Source organism: Zalophus californianus, chromosome 5, assembly GCF_009762305.2.
Source record: "Zalophus californianus isolate mZalCal1 chromosome 5, mZalCal1.pri.v2, whole genome shotgun sequence".
NCBI classification, from domain to species: domain Eukaryota; kingdom Metazoa; phylum Chordata; class Mammalia; order Carnivora; family Otariidae; genus Zalophus; species Zalophus californianus.
In genome coordinates this window covers 57504970-57522727 of record NC_045599.1, presented here as the reverse complement: position 1 = coordinate 57522727, position 17758 = coordinate 57504970, and the positions used below count along the sequence as shown (strand labels likewise).

Below are 17758 nucleotides of genomic sequence, written 5' to 3'. Positions count from 1 at the left end.
GTCCCAACATGCTCAGTATTTAAAAAAAAAAAAAAAAGAATCTCAGAAGTTTAATTTTACCAGCCCCCCAAAGAAAAATCACTTAACTTTTTTTCTAGCTTTAAGTAAAATATATATATATTTCACAACAAATGAAATTGTACTGTTTTAAGTAACTGTCTTCTCTCTTGTATTGCAAATTCTTCCCCCTGCCCCCTTAAATGTTTTTGAAAACATTATTTTTAGTGGCTATGTAACGTACATGTTAAACTAATTCTGTTTTTCTGTTTATTGCTTTTGTGTTTGGGTCGTTTCTCACTTTTTCACTATTATAAAGCTTCAACTGTACTATTCTTATCATCAAACTAAAAATGCTACTATCAGTAATAAGACCATATACTTAATAATCATCAGCTTAATTTCCAATAAGTAATCAATATTTGGTATTTGAAAAGGTAAGTTGAAAAATTAGCTCTGATTCACAATGCTATCAATTGGGAATAGTTTTAAAAAATCTTAAACATTCATAAGGACCTGAAAATTTGCCATGATTTCATTTTCCACATGAATAACAAGCTACATGTTACGTCTACTATTCAGTGTTTTGCAACTAGCCTTTACTTTAAGAGGCAAGGCATTTCCTGTTTACAACTTTATGGAGTAGGGTAAAACAGCAGTTGAAGGCTATAAAAAGCATTTTCTGAAGGACCTTCTGGAATATATTATATTTTACAAATTCTCATGTTTGTCAAATAATACACATTTTTTTAAAAAGGAGAAAAGTACTATTTTTCCTGATAAAATAATAAAAACAGACTTAATACAGAACATTTAAATTGTACTTAATTGTTAGAAAAGACCATCATTTCCTCTTTTATAAACTGCTCTATTTTCCTTATTTTCTGTGCACTATTTCACTATTTCTCTCTGAGGGCCAGGGACAAGAGTGGGGCATTCACATCCACTTCTCTGCTGGCCTCCTGAGCCGCGCATTTCCCAGTTTTCCAGAACCACAGACTCAAGTCTGTGGCAGATGGCACTCTATGTTTGACCCATGGTAGCTTTCTTGGAGTTTCCAGGTTAGCTTCCCATGCCCCTCCCAACCTATCCGTTTTCTGAAAACTGATGTGGCACTGGAACAGGGACATGGAGAGACCTCTTACACCACCAATCTCCTTTCTTGGGTAAAAATGAAACTTTTCACATGGTTTGAGAGAGCTCTGAAATGAGCAGTTTTCACACAGATACAAAACTATAGCATTAGTTACTTAGAGGCTGTTTTGGGGGCAGTCCACTCTGTAGGGGCCATTTTGGAAATGTGTAAAGGTGTTTGTTTTTTTAAAGATTGAATTTTTTTATTTAAGGAGAGAGAGAGTGTGTGTATGTGTGAGTGGGGGGAGGGGCAGAGGGAGGGAGAGAGAGAATCTCAAGCAGACCCTGCATTGAGCGCCGAGCCTGATGAAGGGCTTGATCTCACGACCCTGAGATCATGACCTGAGCTGAAATCAAGAGTTGGACCTCCAACTGACTGAGCCACCAGGCATGCCGTAAAGGTGTTTTTTTGTTTTGTTTTGTTTTGTTTTGTTTTGAACATCCTAAGAACTGGAAGCTACTACTGGTTTCTAGTGGGTAGGGGCAGGGATGTTCTGCTGTCCTGCAATTTGTAGGACAGTCCTGTATAAATTCTCCACGTTTTGCACAGCTAGATTTTTCAATGTCCTGCTGGTCATTCATGTAGGTCGAAATTCTGTAATTATCTGAGCCTAAAAACTAATTGCTTTTATCAGATAGAAGCAAGATACATTTCTCCCCAATTCTAACATACCCGGACTTTCCTAGGACTGCAATTCTGTGGGGGCGGGGGGGGGGGCGGAGAGCGACGGGCTTATTCTTAACTTTACAAAGAGTTGTTTTCCACTCTGAAAATGAAATCACTGACAGTCTCCCCCACTCGCAAGCATCAGTCTCATCTGCAGCTATTAGTACTTTGTTCAGTGTGGGTACTCTGGGAAGAGGCTCAAGCCTCAGGAAACTTGATCACATCTTCCAAGGGCACTGGGCCCACATATTTTCATTTTGAAAACCATGCTTTTATTATCAGTGACTTTTTTATATTCACGGAAAGGCCTTAGCCTCATTGTGAAGGTACATATGCAAGTAGGCTTTGTTTCATATACTATTCATTTCAGAAGGGTAAAGAAGTCTTACAAAATATGTTTTAAGGGGCGGAGGCCTAAAATTTTGCAGGTCTGAGAACCATGAGAAAGATGGTCAGTGAATTTGGACAACAATATCCTGGATTCCTGATGAGTTTAGCTGGACAAGGGTGTTGCGGGCAAATACAAGGGCCCCTTCTCTCTTCTGGGAGCCAGAGGCCCCACAGACATCACTGACCTCCAGTGTGATCCTGTTCTTCACCAGGAGCCCGATCTTGATGTCCATCAAGTTCAGGTCTTTCTCGAGCTGCTGGTTGCCTCTGATCTTGGTCACCACTTCTTCTCTTAACCGAGCTACCTCCAGCTCTTCCTGGAAATCCAAGTTACTTTGGTCCAGTAGGTGTACAAATTTTCGGATCACCGTTAACGGTGGGTTTTCCGAGCCAACTGCAGGGAAAGGAAGAGGCATGCTTTAATTAGGCATGTTTGGAACTATCATCAATAGGAGAGGAATCAGGTATTTCACTAAAGCATTACTATAAAAATATAGCAACGGAAGTACTTGGTCACAGGAGTGACTCATTCTGCCCACATCAAATCCGGACAGGGAACCTGATCATGTAAATAACCGCACATCACCGATGCCATCTGGTCTGTTTTCTCGTTATCTAATTCTCATTTATCAGTCTTCTCCCACACTGCTTCCAGGACGCTGCCACGGAGAAGATAGTTCTACCTATCTGTGCCTTATTGATGGGGCACTTGGGAATGCGCGTTGACGGAGTTATTTCTGAGACCTTGCGGCTGAGCCAGAGAAGCGGTTTCTGTTCTTGCTGGAGGAAACAGAAAGTGGCTTCTCTCAGCCCAAAAGACCATGGGGGGGAGAGAGCAGGAATTAGGTGAAAGGTGAATTAGAAAAAGTCAATGAGGGGAGACCTGTAAGACCAGACAGGAGCCAATGGAATGACAAATGGAATGCGCATTCTGTGTGGCACAAATAAAAGGATTCTAGAAATTGAAATTTGCCTTGTCCTTTCAGCACAGACCACGTGAGGGCCCTCAGAACCTAGGAGGCCAGCCTCAGCTGTTGAGAGGGGTTTCTAAATTCTACAAGAGTTTCCCCTCCGTGCTTTGAACATTAATTATGCTTTAATTCCCTGGCACTCTGACTTCACAAAAAATACATCTGTTAAGGTGTTTTAGTGAACACTGGGTCAGTGTAAGAATAAATGATCTGGACCTTCAGGGATGAATGATTACAGTCAACAACACGAAGATGACTTGAAAAAGCTCAGCCCCATTGTGGTGACTTCCATCACCATCCTCTCCTTTACACTGAGTCCCTAATCCATCTTCTTTTTACTTCCAGCTTGGTTCTGGGGTGTTTTGACATTCAAGAAATAAAAAGAGTTAAACCAACAGCACAAAGGACTAACAGCATGAACCCCACATGAACAACCAAATCTAGAGGCATCTATATTAGTATTTTGCCACTTCTGACGGGTTTTATTGGAGAAATTACTTTGGCTCTTGGAACCCTTCTTTTCCTGATCACTGAAGCACATGTGAATTTATTTTCTACCGTTTCTAACAAGGATATTGCTAATGACATGGCCATTTCAGAAAAAGCCTGAGTGATGCTCCAGAGCTCATGTGTATGTAGCTAAGCTGGGAGAACACGAGCCAGCTCATTTGGTCTCAAATTCTCTCTCTCTGCTCCTAAGGATTGCTCATTTCTGTATGTGCCAATAAACATGTTAGAAACCAATTAGTATTTTAGCTTTGCTAATTATTATGACCCAAATTTAATATTTCCTCTGTCAACAGTAGGCTTGTGACAGGCTGAGAATCACTTTGGGGTATTTTAATTTCAGAGAATCACCTAATGTGATAGTCAGCACTGACAAGTGGCCATATCACAGTTGCAGCAACTTCCAAGTCTGAAGGTACTCAAAGCCCTTCCAGAAGGAATGGGTGAAAATGGAGATGACAGGCTAATAAAAGTGACTTTTTTTTTCCAGATTGCCTTAGTCTTGGGGTGCCTGGGTGGCTCCATCAGTTAAGCGTCTGCCTTCTGCTCAGGTCATGATCTCAGGGTCCTGGGATCAAGCCCCATGTCGGGCTCCCTGATCAGTGGGGAGTCTGCTTCTCCCTCTCCCCCCTGCTTATGCTCTCTCTCTTTCTCCCTCTCAAATAAATAAAATCTTTAAAAAAAATGCCTTAGTCTTACGAAGATGGTGAATTGAGAAAGAAATGAAAATTTACGTTTCAGTTAGAACAAAACCACCCTATTTGCTAAAGCCCAGAGCAGCTTAGATCTAAGTTACTAACATAGTTTCTATCTACCTTCTATGCTTTAATATAAAATCACCTGGATTTTTTAATTGAAATTTCTTTTGTCTTGTAATTAAAAAAACTGTAAAGGGGCGCCTGGGTGGCTCACGTGGTTAAGTGTCCGATTCTTGATTTTGGCTCAGGTCATGATCTCAGGTTCATGAGATCAAGCCCTGCATCGGGCTTGGTGCTCAGTGCAGAGTCTGTTTGAGATTCTCTCTCTCTCCCCCTCCTTCTGCCCCTTCCTACTCTCACGCTCTTTCTCTCCCCAATAAATAACAATTTAAAAAAATGTAAGCAAGTGAAAAGCATCCCCCCAACTGACCACAAAAACATGTTACCTAGAATGAAACAAAAAGCAGCCTGTGTTCATTTGGAAAATTTATTCTTAAATTGTCTTTGGTGAGCAAAGGCAGTAGCAAACCTGTTTTAGTGTGTTAGGGCTCAGAAAACAAAATCCCTATTTAGCCTTCTTGTAAAATACTTAAAGGTATCCACCAACTGAGAGATGAATCTCATTAATTCAACAATGGACAAGTGTGGCCCTGAAAAGACTAGCTGGCCTTTCCTTACTTGGCTTGCAAGGGGAATTCTGGAATCCAGCAGAACGATGTGTACTCCAATACATTCTGCAGGCTGGAGGCAGAACCTGGCCTCTAAATCTTCCTGAGGTTTTTCCTTAACAAGTACCAGGGAAGACCTTTCTTGAGCCATATATTTCATCTCAAAACTCAGATGGACTTTAGGCAATAAACGGCACTAGCTAAACTACTTCCTAGGCACTGTGCTGGTTACATTACTCAACTTTGACTTCCTCCAAAAAATGAGAAGAAGCAAGACAGAGGTAGACACAGTATAATGGCCATTTTCATGACTAAGATGCACAAGTCATGATTTTTCTTTACCCTCTCAAAACTAATTTGGAATGACCTAAGCAAAATATTTAAAAAGCTTGTGCAATACTAGTAAGTTTATCAGCAAGTTCTTAATTTATCACATGTTCTTGTGATAGTAGTAAGAATGTTAAAAATTCAGCATATAAAAAAAAAGATGTTCACTTTGTAAAGAACAGAAGAACCTATGCAAAGTGGGGATTGTAAATAGTGCAAAATGTCAATGTTATTTCTGGGTGATTTTTATTTTATTTTGCTGTTTTAAAACTTTCTAAAAATGGCATATATTAGCATTATAATAAAAAATATTTTAAAAACTATAGGGACCATGGAAAGTCTAGAATGAAATTATAGGAAGATGTTCATAGTCATCTTTGGGAGATGAGCTTTTTCCCTTCTTATTCATATTTTTTCCTTCTTATTCACATTTCCAAAATTTCTTATACAAACATGTTTTATTCCTAAAATGAGGGGAAAAAATTGTAGGCCAACAAAACAGATTAAACAGTTCAAATATAAGCTTATCTTCTGGCTCTTCTGCATTAGATTTCTGACTCTAGCTCAAATTTAATATAAAAACATCAGCATTTATACCAACTCCATTCTTTCTGAAGAAATCATATCCCCTCTACCTACCCCTTTCACTTATAACAGGAAGGCCCATTTCCTGCCATCAATGTTCCTTTATGCACCAGTTCAGAACCTGGGGTCTGAGATGGTCAAAACTCACTGGAAACAATGGTCAACTTCTGTTCCTGGACCGGCCTCTAAAGTGACTAAGATGTTTTTGTTTTTGCCTTGTTTATAAGGAACCCATACTTTGTTTCAGAATACAGATGATCCCCAGCAAGCAAAACCTCGACTTACGATGTTCTGACTTCATGATGGTGCAAATGCCATACACGTTCAATTAGAAAAGTACTTTGAATTTTGAATTTGCATCTTTTCCCAGGCTAGCATCATGCCATAGGATGCTCTCTTCCGATGCTGGGTAGCAGCAGTGAGCCAGAGCCCCTGACAGCCATGTGATCACCAGGGTAAACAACCCATATGCTTACGACCATTCTGTTTTTCACTTGCAGTGTGGTATTCAATAAGTAACATGAGATATTCAACCCTTCACTATAAAATAGGCTTTGTGTGTTAGGTGATTTGCCTAACTGTAAGCTAATATAAGTGCTCTGAGCACACTTAAGGCAGGCCAGGCTAAGCTATGATGTTCCATCTATTAGGTGTGTTAAATGCATTTTCGACTTAGGATATTGTCAACTTATGATGGGTTTATTAGGACGTAACCCCATTGTTAGTGGAGGAAGATCTGTTCTCCTACTTACCCAATGTTTTGTAGTCATCTCTAGCTTTGTTTGCTCTCAGTAGTGACTGAATTTTCACAATTTCATTTTTCTGCAAAAGAATGAGACCAGTCATGATCTTCCCAAGGCCCATCTATTCCACAACTGTAGAATTCAGAACTACTTAAGAACTATCAGTATTTAAGAATGGACATTATTTAGGGCGCCTGGGTGGCTCAGCTGGTTAAGCGACTGCCTTCGGCTCAGGTCATGATCCTGGAGTCCTGGGATCGAGTCCCACATCGAGCTCCCTGCTTAGCAGGGAGTCTGCTTCTCCCTCTGACCCTCTTCCCTCTCGTGCTCTCTATCTCTCATTCTCTCTCTCTCAAATAAATAAATAAAATCTTTAAAAAAAAAAGAATGGACATTATTTAGGAGCACTTGGCTGGCTCAGGTGGTGGAGCATATGACTCTTGATCTCAGAGTTTTAAGTTTGAGCCCCGTTTGGGTGTAGAGATTACTTAAAATGTTTTTTTTTCATTTTATATAAAAGAATATTTTAATTCTTGTCCTTAGGAACTATAAAGACTACACATGATTTGGAAATGAGACTGTACTAAACAATGGCCAAGGAAGAACCATCCGCTCTATGCCTTGTCTTTGGTCTGGTCACTCAGAATTTTAATTAATTAATTTATTCATGTTAGAGAGAGAGAAAATCGCAAGCAGACTCCCTGCTGAGCATGGAGCCTGATGCGTGGCTCAATCCCACCACACTGAGAACATGACCTGACCTGAGCTGAAATCAAGAGTCAGACGCTCAGTTAGCTGAGCCGCCCAGGTGCCCCTGGTCACTCAGAATATGTTATCAGCTATTGACTGTTGTTGCTTGTCACCTCATGTTATTTTCATCTGTGTATTCACCATAGTCTCCTTTCCTTTCCCCATAAATTTGGGACCCCATTCCACATACCGATACACCACATGGTGATACACCATGCCTGGTTGGAATACTGATATTCTGTGCCATGTTGTCTTCTGCCTGACATCACCCATTTGGTGTGCTTCACTCTCCCCTGACCGCCACATCTCATTCGCTGCTAGAGAAGATACTGTGACTAGTTTTTCCCCTCCCACCTGTTTCATGACAGGGTCCCGACCCACTTGCTCAAGTATCTGCACATGGTTCAGAGATCTTTCAAGAACCAAGCTGCTGGCTATTTCAGACTCACATCTTACAAACTCATGCAATGCCTCTAATACAGGTCTTCAAAACATGGCTTCTACTGGTTTTTCCTACAAGCCAGTCTTTGGTGTTTCCCTAGTGAAGGACTCGTGGCTCCCTCCCTCCCTCACTAGACACTCTCAAAAATAAAATCTTTTTTTTTTTTTTTTAAGAACAAAAACTATTTAGAACTGGCAATATTTAGATGGAGTGCGCTCAATGTTTATTTTTTGCATTTTCTTTGCAGAGAAAGGGTCAGCTAAGTTAGCTAAAAGTATTGACAAGATTGTATGGGACTGTTTATAAAGAGATCTAAAAGGGAAAAGAATTTTAGCCCCAAATTTAGATGATTCCATCTATGTTCACTTATCTATTCTTTAAAGATCCTGAAAAAAATTCTTCCTGTGGGCCTCTATTTAAGTTTATCAGTTAGCAGTTAGAAAAGCTTTACAAACAGTGCTGGAAAATTCTCATCTGGAATCTTTTCTCTTTGGCATTACTAGTCCACATCCGTTTCTTCTCACACATTTCCTATGCAGTCCTAAATAGTGAAGTCTCACTCTGAACATGAGTTCTGAATAAAAAAAAGTAAGCCTCCAAATATTATCACATTGAATTCTTAAGACCTGTTGTTTCCTCCTACTGTTCATTCCCACCATTTAGCTCCGGACTTTTAAAAAAATATGTTAGGTTACTGATGTATAGACTGCAACTGTCCATCCAACTAAGCGAATTGATGTTTCCGAACTTGAGCCAAAGGCAGCTGGGGAGATATGACAATATCACTTAACCCAACTAAAAGCTTTGGTGTGTGTCTTAGGACAAAAGGAAGCAAGTGCATGAAAAAAATTTATGAAAGAAGACATTGCATTTTCTCTTCCTGAACTGACAAAATATTCTATTTAATACAAAGACTAGATAGGAACACCATGCAGCCAACATATATACAATACACTATCAGTCTTCTACTTGGTTCTTTTCTAAAAACATTTCCACCATTTAATAGAAATCATTCAATGTTAACATTCAACAAAGCATTCATTCCGCTCATTCTCAACCACGGTGAAAATCCACTTGCGTGTCTCTTACATGATCTCTGAAATACTGCAGTCGTGCAAGGTATATCCTCCGTGCTACTATCATCCGGAACCAGGACTGAATCTAAAAAAGAGTTAAATGGAGAAATCAAGGCAATTACTAAACAACCTTTAATATCTTTCCACACAGTCTTTCTAAAGATAGCATTGGTCTTTTGATAAAAAAGTAAAAGTGAGCAGCCCACCAAATAATTAACATCCTAAGCCTCACCTTCATCTCCTACTTCTTTCATTGCTTTTTTCCTAGAGGTTCAAAGCATTTTATACCTTTTGGTGGGGAAGGTAATGTAGCTTTGTACCATTTTGCTTTCATCTCAATAAATAAAAACCAAGAGGGCAAGGCATTTTGCTGACAGTTGCAATAGGTCAGGGAATCAAAAACCAAGTCCAGGGTTTCTTCCAGCATATCTTAAAGGCATCCAGGATCCTTTAGGTCTTTACAGGAAACCATGTCCAGAGTTCTCATGAGGGGCCAATTGGGACCTACAGTTTTCCGAGACAACAGGCTTGTGATCCATGGCAAGCACAGCACATTACTAAGGAGCACAATGGATCTAGATGATGTTATTCAATGCCTTCACAGTTTAAAAGGTCCTTTGAATTAATTTCATTTGATCCCAATCTCTCTCCAGCCCTGCTATTCCAACTCTAATCTGGACTTCCACATTGTCTGCAAGTTCATTTCTGGGCAGTCCTCTGGGTTTTAGCATTGGGCAGTAGGCACCCCAGGGCCTTTTCTTTTTCTAAACTCAGAGCCATCAGCCTGGATCCAGAGCTGGGTTAGACCTGCTCACCTCCCACATACAGGTCCTAATTTAGTTCTACTTCTTGTCACTGGTTTTACATTTGCCTAACAACTAAGGTTTTGTACTGTTAAGTTTTGTAAATATTATTAGCAAATATGGTTAAGATGCACGTGAAATAACACTGTTTTCCCTCAGAGCTTAAATAATCATTTTGGATTTCCTAGAGAAAGAGCATTTACAGGTTATGAAATACTTGCACATCTGATTCGCAAAACCACGTAAAGGACCTGAGCCAGGTACGGTGTTTTAACAGACTTGAAGATGATCAGCTGAGTAATGGACGTGGGACTCAAACCTGGGACTTAATTCTGACTTCAAGACTCTTATGTATTCTTTTTATAATCTGTATTCCAGGAGCAAAACTAAAATGAAGAGAAAGGTTTAAGTCAAGCACTGGATAAGGTAGGAAGGGATGTTTACCTTCACAATGGAATCAGTATTATCAATCAACATTTGCCGCCTGCGCGAATATGCTTTCCGTTGTTTATGTCCCTTCCAAAAAGCCTGTGGGAAAGAGCAAATAACAGAATTACTTGTGTGTAACAGTTTCCCACTTAATTTTAGAAAGCACAAGAACAGAGTACATCTCAGGAGATACTGAGTTGGAACACTGCCAGGGGCCCTCCCTTCCAAATAGCACGTGGACACTCTCACTGGGAGGTGGACATTATATTGAACAGCATGTACGAGCTCACAGCTTATCCCAAACTTGGGAAAGCACATTTACCACGTAGAAGCCCAGTTTCCCATTTGAAAGCTTAATTTTACCAAGGCTCTGGGTGACAAGAAGTAATAATAAAATGGAATTGCTCTGAAACATACAAAGAGGTGAACTGAGTATTGCTATCATGTGGTTAACAACAGAAGATGCTTCAAAGTAATGACCAGTATCTTTACTCCAGCAAGTGACCCACCATGGATGGCCCAGACCAAGGAAGATAAATGCTTGATTAATTTGTAACTCTGGATCCCTGAAAAAAGGAGTGCTGTGATTGATCATTTATTATCTTATCTATTTCTACATGAAGTTTGGTGATGTTTCATCAACAAAGCTTTACTAGGTTATCCCCATTAAAGAGAACTTTTATAGGTGACATTTACAAAAACTAGACACAAACTGGTATCTTTAGAATGATTAAATACAAAACTAATTTAAGTTTATTCCAATTCATTTTTGAGAATCTTTTTATTGAAACTTAACTTTGTAACTCACTTCAATTCTCTGGTTTTGTTTTCATGTTAGAAATGAAATACAAGTTTCTTGTTAAAAAGGACTAATACAAAAAATCAAATTATTTTTATAAATTTCATGTCTACATATGTCAATCTACCTCATCCATTCTTTTAAAAAAAAAGGCACGTGGAAATTTATTACCATTTAAAAAAATATGTCTTGTAATGATTCAAAACAAAATAGTACAGTAAAAAAATGATCAACTAAGCACTTGTTCCAGACTTCTCCTCTCAATTAAAATCCTTAGAAATAACAAAGTATTTTAAAAAATACTTTCTTCTTTTTGAAATAATTAGAAACTCACAGGAAACTCCAAAAATAATAGAGTTCCCCCTAATGGTAGCATCTCACAAATAGGCTTTTAAAGCTATTCACTATCGTGTTAGAAAAGAAAGCCTATGGATCAACAACTCTGAGGGATCCTGGAAGACAGAAGGTAGAATTAGACTTCAAGAGGACTAGAATTGGACTTCAAGAGGAAACCACAGAACCAACATCTACAAAAATGTAAGACCATCTACAAACAATGTGGGAAGGCTATAACCTTGAGGGAGCCTTGGGCAGCACTCAGAATAACTTTGGGTAAGTTGTTACATTATCCACTTGTCAAGCAGTGAATAAAATAGCAAAGATGGGAGAGTGGGGTTCAGGCAAAGTACAAAGGAATACAGCCTTTTTGAGGGAATTTACCAATATCAGATTTAACATTATTTAGTCTTTCACCTAGTATTTCTAATTTTCTTCTATCTAGCCTAAGAAAGGCACCACGACAGAAGAAATATATGTAAGGGTTTTTGCTGCAGCACTGCTTGTAATACTAAACATGTGCATAGAGCAGAATCTTTACAAATGGGTTAACAGATCAACTGCAATTGCACTCCTAGTGAGGGATGCTACCTGGCAGTTACGAAGAATGAAATAGGGTCACATATATTGACTACAGCAATGTTCTGTGTCTTGAGGAGCAAGAGGATCTCCAAGATACAATGCAAAGAAAACAAGGAAATTGTAGTTTGCCACAAATACTATGATATGACCTGTTAAGAAAAAAAGAAAAACACAAGGAATATCTATTTCTATGCAAAGAATCTGTACTCAATGCCTAGAAGATGATGTACTAGGATATAGTAGAGAAAAGGTGTAAAGTAAAATATGCCTATGTACCTACCCCTACTTTGATTTAGCTACTCTACAAAAACACTATTAATTTTTTGCTATGTATTCTCTGAAATGGGCAAACATAGGGATATGCATATATACTCTTATTGTAAACAACCTTATACACACATTATTATGTATTTTGTATGGATTATTTCATCAAGACAGGTTAATAGATGGGAGATTATTGGCTCAATAGTTGACATTTAAAATGGATAGCTACTGTCAAATTGCCCTCCAAAGAGTGTATGATAGACATTTCTTTCCCCAAGGTTTCACTGAACTGACAAAAATTAAAAAGATTGATGCTGTCCAAATTGACTGATAAAAACTGCTCTTCATTTTTATTTATACTTTAATCTCCAGCAAACCTTACTTTCCTGCACATACCTATCCCATTTATAATACAATTGTATTTTGTCTATATACATTTTAGTACCATATAAGACAGTGTTAAAATTTTTACTTCAACTGTCAAACATAATTAAAGAAATTCAAGAGTAGAAGGAAAATATGTTTACTCACAATTTTACTTTGTTTTTCCTTTTCTTCCCGGTTTTCCAGAATTCTTTTATCATTTTCTTTTTTGTTTAGAGAACTTTCTTTGCTATTCTTTTAGGGCAGGTATGCTAGTTCTTTACAATAGAACTTTACAAGTTCTATTAATTTTCCTCTTCATCTGAGAATGCCTTGATTTCCTCTTCATTCCTGAAGAATATTTTCAGTGGATAACAAATACTTTGTTGGGAGAGTTCTTTACTTTCCGTGTTGTGCCATTCCTCCTCATCTGCACGGGTCCTTATGAAAAATCTTCTGTCATGAGAACTGTTTTCCCCCCATAGCTAAGCTGTCATTTCTATTTCATTGTTTTAAAGATTAAAAAAATTTTTTTTTGTTTTCAGAAGTTTGTGATGCATCTTTGGGTACATTTCTTTGAATTTATCCTCCTTGGGGTTTACTCAGCTTCTTGAATCTGTGGTTCTGTGTCTCTGACCACACACAGAAACTTCTCAGACATTATTTATTTCAGGCTTTTTCAGTACTTCCCCCTTTCTCTTCTCCTCTGAAACTCTGATGACACAAACATTCAATTTTTTTTTATGGTCCACAGATGCCCTGAGGCTCTGTTCATTGTTTTTTCAATCGTTTCTCTCGGTTGTTCAGATATAGTAATTTCTATCATTCTATTCTCTAGTTCACTAATTTGGTTCTGTGTTCCTTTCATTTTGCTGTTGAGTCCATCCATTCAGTTTTTTTATATGTTGTTCTATGACTGAGTTCTAAAATTTTTTTTTCTATCTTCTATTTCTTTGTTGAGACTTTATATTTTTTCCTTTGTTTCAAGTGTGTTCATAATTGCTTACTATAACATATAACATGGCAGCTTTAAAATCTTTGTCAGCTAAATTATAACATCTCTGTCATCTGAATTGGCATATATATTTTTTAAGATTTTATTTATTTATTTGTGTGTGTCGGGGAGAACATAGAGGGAGAGTGAGAAGGAAAAGCAGACTCCCTGCTGAGCAGAGAGCTCAACATGGGGCTTGATCCCAGGACCCTAAGATCATGACCCCAGCCGAAGGTAGACACTTAACTGACTGAGCCACCCAGGCGCCCCCATATTGGCATCTATTAATTGTCTTGGTTCTTGAAATGTTTATTATTGATTGAAATGTGGACAAATTGGATTATTATGTGATGACTAATAAGACTCTGGATCTTATTTAACCTGTTCTAGGCGGTTTTCTCTGACATTGTTCTGGCAAGAGAACAGGGTGGTGGTGCTGCCTCATTACTGGCAAGGAGGGGTGTAAGTTCAGGTTTTCTACCTAGCCTCTATTGATATCTGAGGTGGGGGCTGCTTATTACTGCTGCATGGGAGCTGGGAGCTCTAACTATCCCCCAAGGCTGTGCCAATTCCACTCTGCCCAGGAGGGCTGTGTTACTACTCCTCATGTGCCTTCCACTGATAGCAGAAGGCTTTGCCAGCAGGTGGCCTCATTACTACTGGGTTGTCATCAAAGTCCTGACTTTCCACCATGCCTTCTTTGACACCACCTAGCAAGGAAAGGGAGGGATGCCACATTACGTTTGTCAGCATGGAAGTTCAGGCTCTGTGGGTATCTGGCTATGTTGTTAGAGTCTATGAGGGTGGAAGGCCAAGCTCTCGACTTTGTGGCATGAGTGGTATGGGGGTCACAGTTTTTTTTTTTTTTTTTCCTGTGCTGTTTGGCTAGAGTAGAGTGGTTATTGTCTAAAAGTTTTGTCTTTCTGGGCTGCACCTTTCCTCGTCCTTTGGCTACAGATAGCAGGCTTTTGTTGGAGTTTCTGCCTGCACCCACTGGCATTTCCATTTTGCCAGCCTCTGCAGCAACAAGTCTGAGATATATGAAGCTAAAAGAAAACCACAGAACTCACCTCCTTGTCCTTCCTTGGGTCTCAAGGTTCCCAAGCCTGTCTGCCTTTCCTCTCTCCATTTTCACAGTGTTATGTTTGTTTACAAATAATGTCTGGGGCTTTTAGCTGTACTTAGAGGAAAGAATAGGGAAAAGTAGCTGTATTCTGTTTTCCCAGAAGTGGAAGTCAAGCCCAAATAGTTTTTAAGTATCCAATGTTTTAGAGTTTCCTAAACTATTAAGGCCATATGAATTTATTCCTTGACAGATTACAAGATTAAAAAACTCAGAAATGTAAAAAGTAGTTATGATTCAAGAGGGCCACCTGAAAAATTATTAAAACTGAGTTCTTCCAGGTGATTAGTTATAAAATGTATATATGTACTTGATTAATTTTCTGCATGTGAAAAAGAAACAATACAACAGAAAAAAGATGACATTCATGATAGCAAAAAATAACTAATGGAGTAAACCTAAGAAACAGGAATAAATTTAATGCTATATGGTGGGAAAGATTAATAAATGGAGAGATATACTGATTATGGAACTGGAAACTTCATTATTGTAAAGATGCCAATCTCCTCGAATGAACTAAAACCTCAGTGTAATGATTACAGAAAATTCAGAAATGGGTCTGGAACTTTATCAGCTGCCTTTGCACTAACTATTGAAATGAGCACGTGTTTTTCTCTTTTAAGCTATGATGATAAAGAATTATACAGGAAGGTAAATTATTGAGGATTTAAAACTGGAGTGAGCTTTACAGTGCTTCTCAAACTGTAATATGTATACAAAATCATCAGAGGGTCTTTTAAAATGCAGATTTGAATTTAGTGGGTGTGGGTGGGGGTTCCAGGTAATGACAGTGTTAGTATATGCTCTACATTTCAAGTAATAAAGATCTAAGTGAAGATACAGGATTTTTAGTTGATGGCCCATTTAGAAAATGCCACCATGGGATCTCTCGGTGTGGCATTTCTGAGATCATGGAAAAAACTGATCTCTGATGTCATCAACAACTGCTTGCAAAAGTGTCCTGATGGCTACAGAGACTAGGGGAAGGGGACCCTGACGGTGGGTTACTGGATTCCATGGCAAGTTTACTAGTAACACATTCATTGTGATGGGTCTCATTGGTGCTTCCTATGTTTTTGTGGGTCACACTTTAAAGCACGGAAACTTGAAAAATATATGTATATATACACACCCCATTTTTAAATCCAAACTGAAAAGCAAATAAGGTATTAGTACTAGCTCAAGTTCTTTCTTCTGCTTTTCTGGAATTATCTAAACTCCAGAAACACTATTAATCTTATTAGCTCAGATTCACAAACCTTCTGAATAATCTGTCATAGTAAAGGCTGATGGGAATATTGATGCATTCTTATATTGGTAGAATGAACCCATTTATCCATTCTGTACTATTTTTTTATGTACTAAGGATTCAATGCTCAACAACAGGATTTTCCTGGAGATTTCACTTTATATTTCATCTCATTATTGGTTATGTAGATTTCTCTGGAATCATTCTACACTTATATATTTTTTTGTTACCCTCCCAAACCAAGGCAACTTTGCTGGGTATAGAAATTTTGGTGTCTAGAAGTAGAATACTATATGCCTCTTACTTATCAAAATTACACATTCTTTTTCAGTTTGTAAGTTTTGGTTCCACCAGAACTGGCTTTTCTTATTCAGTGCTAATAGAACTCCTGTGCTAGGCCATGAGATTGTAGGCTTTTCTTTAAAAAAAATTTTTTTTAAATTAACATATAATGTATTATTTGTTTTGGGGTACAGGTCTGTGATTCATCAGTCTTGCATAATTCACAGCGCTCACCATACTATAGTGGTGGTATAGTGGTATGGACATAGAGGTATGTCCCTCCCCAATGTCCATCACCCAGCCACTCCATCCATCCCACCCCTCCTCCACTCCAGCAACCCTCAGTTTGTTTCCTGAGATTAAGCATCTTTTATGGTTTGTCTCCCTCTCCAGTTTCATCTTGTTTCATTTTTCCCTCCCTTCCCCTATGATCCTCTGTCTTGTTTCTCAAATTCCTCGTATCAGTGAGATCATATGATACTTGTCTTTCTCTGATTAACTTATTTCACTTAGCATAATACCCTCTAGTTCCATCCATGCTGTTGCAAATGGCAAGATTTCATTTTTTTGATGGCTGCATAATATTCCAGTGTGTGTGTGTGTGTGTGTGTGTGTGTGTGTGTGTGTGTGTGTTTACACCACATCTTCTTTATCCAGTCATCTGTTGATGGACATCTTGGCTCTTTCCATAGTTTGGCTATTGTGGACACTGCTGCTATAAACACTGGGGTGCACGTACCCCTTCGGATCCCTACATTTGTATCTTTGGGGTAAATATCCAGTAGTGCAATTGCTGGATCGTAGGGTAGCTCTATTTTCAACTGTTTGAGGAACCTCCATACTGTTTTCCAGAGTGGCTGCACCAGCTTGCATTCCCACCAACAGTGTAGGAGGGTTCCCTTTCTCTGCATCCTCTTCAACATCTGTTGTTTCCTGACTTGTTAATTTTAGCCATTCTGACCGGTGTGAGGTGATATCTCATTGAAGTTTTGATTTGGATTTCCCTGATGCCGAGTGATGTTGAACACTTTTTCATCTGTCTGTTGGCCATTTGGATGTCTTCTTTGCAGAAATATCTGTTCATGTCTTCTGCCCATTTCTTGATTGGATTAGTTGTTCTTTGGGTGTTGAGTTGGTAAGTTCTTTATAGATTTTGGATACTAGCCCTTTATCTGATATGTCATTTGCAAATATCTTCTCCCATTCTGTTGGCTGTCTTTTAGTTTTGTTAACTGTTTCCTTTGCTGTGCAAAAGCTTTTTATTTTGATGAAGTCCCAATAGTTCATTTTCACCCTTGCTTCCCTTGCCTTTGGCAATGTCTCTAGGAAGAAGTTGCTGCGGCTGAGGTCGAAGAGGTTGCTGCCTATGTTCTCCTCAAGGATTTTGATGGATTCCTGTCTTACATTTAGGTCTTTCATCCATTTTAAGTCTATTTTTGTGTGTGGTGTAAGGAAATGGTCCACTTTCTTTCTTCCGCATGTGGCTGTCCAATTTTCCCAACACCATTTGTTGAAGAGACTGTCTTTTTTCCATTGGACATTCTTTTCTGCTTTGTCGAAGATTAGTTGACCATAGAGT

General features: G+C 38.7%; 1 protein-coding gene and 1 pseudogene across 7 annotated transcripts in view; both read right to left on the bottom strand.

Moving 5' to 3' along the window:
• The window catches only part of IQGAP2 (IQ motif containing GTPase activating protein 2), a 289377-nt gene that overhangs the window by 42739 nt on the left and 228880 nt on the right, over positions 1-17758 (bottom strand). For all 7 annotated transcript variants that reach the window (XM_027604836.2, XM_027604841.2, XM_027604837.2 and 4 more), the window contains 4 exons: positions 10203-10286; positions 8969-9040; positions 6697-6766; positions 2374-2582 (listed from right to left, as the gene is read on the bottom strand). In XM_027604836.2, the coding sequence (XP_027460637.1) occupies positions 2374-2582; positions 6697-6766; positions 8969-9040; positions 10203-10286 (435 nt within the window). The remainder of the gene's footprint in view (positions 1-2373; positions 2583-6696; positions 6767-8968; positions 9041-10202; positions 10287-17758) is intronic.
• Positions 7302-7932, bottom strand: LOC113928787 (annotated as a pseudogene).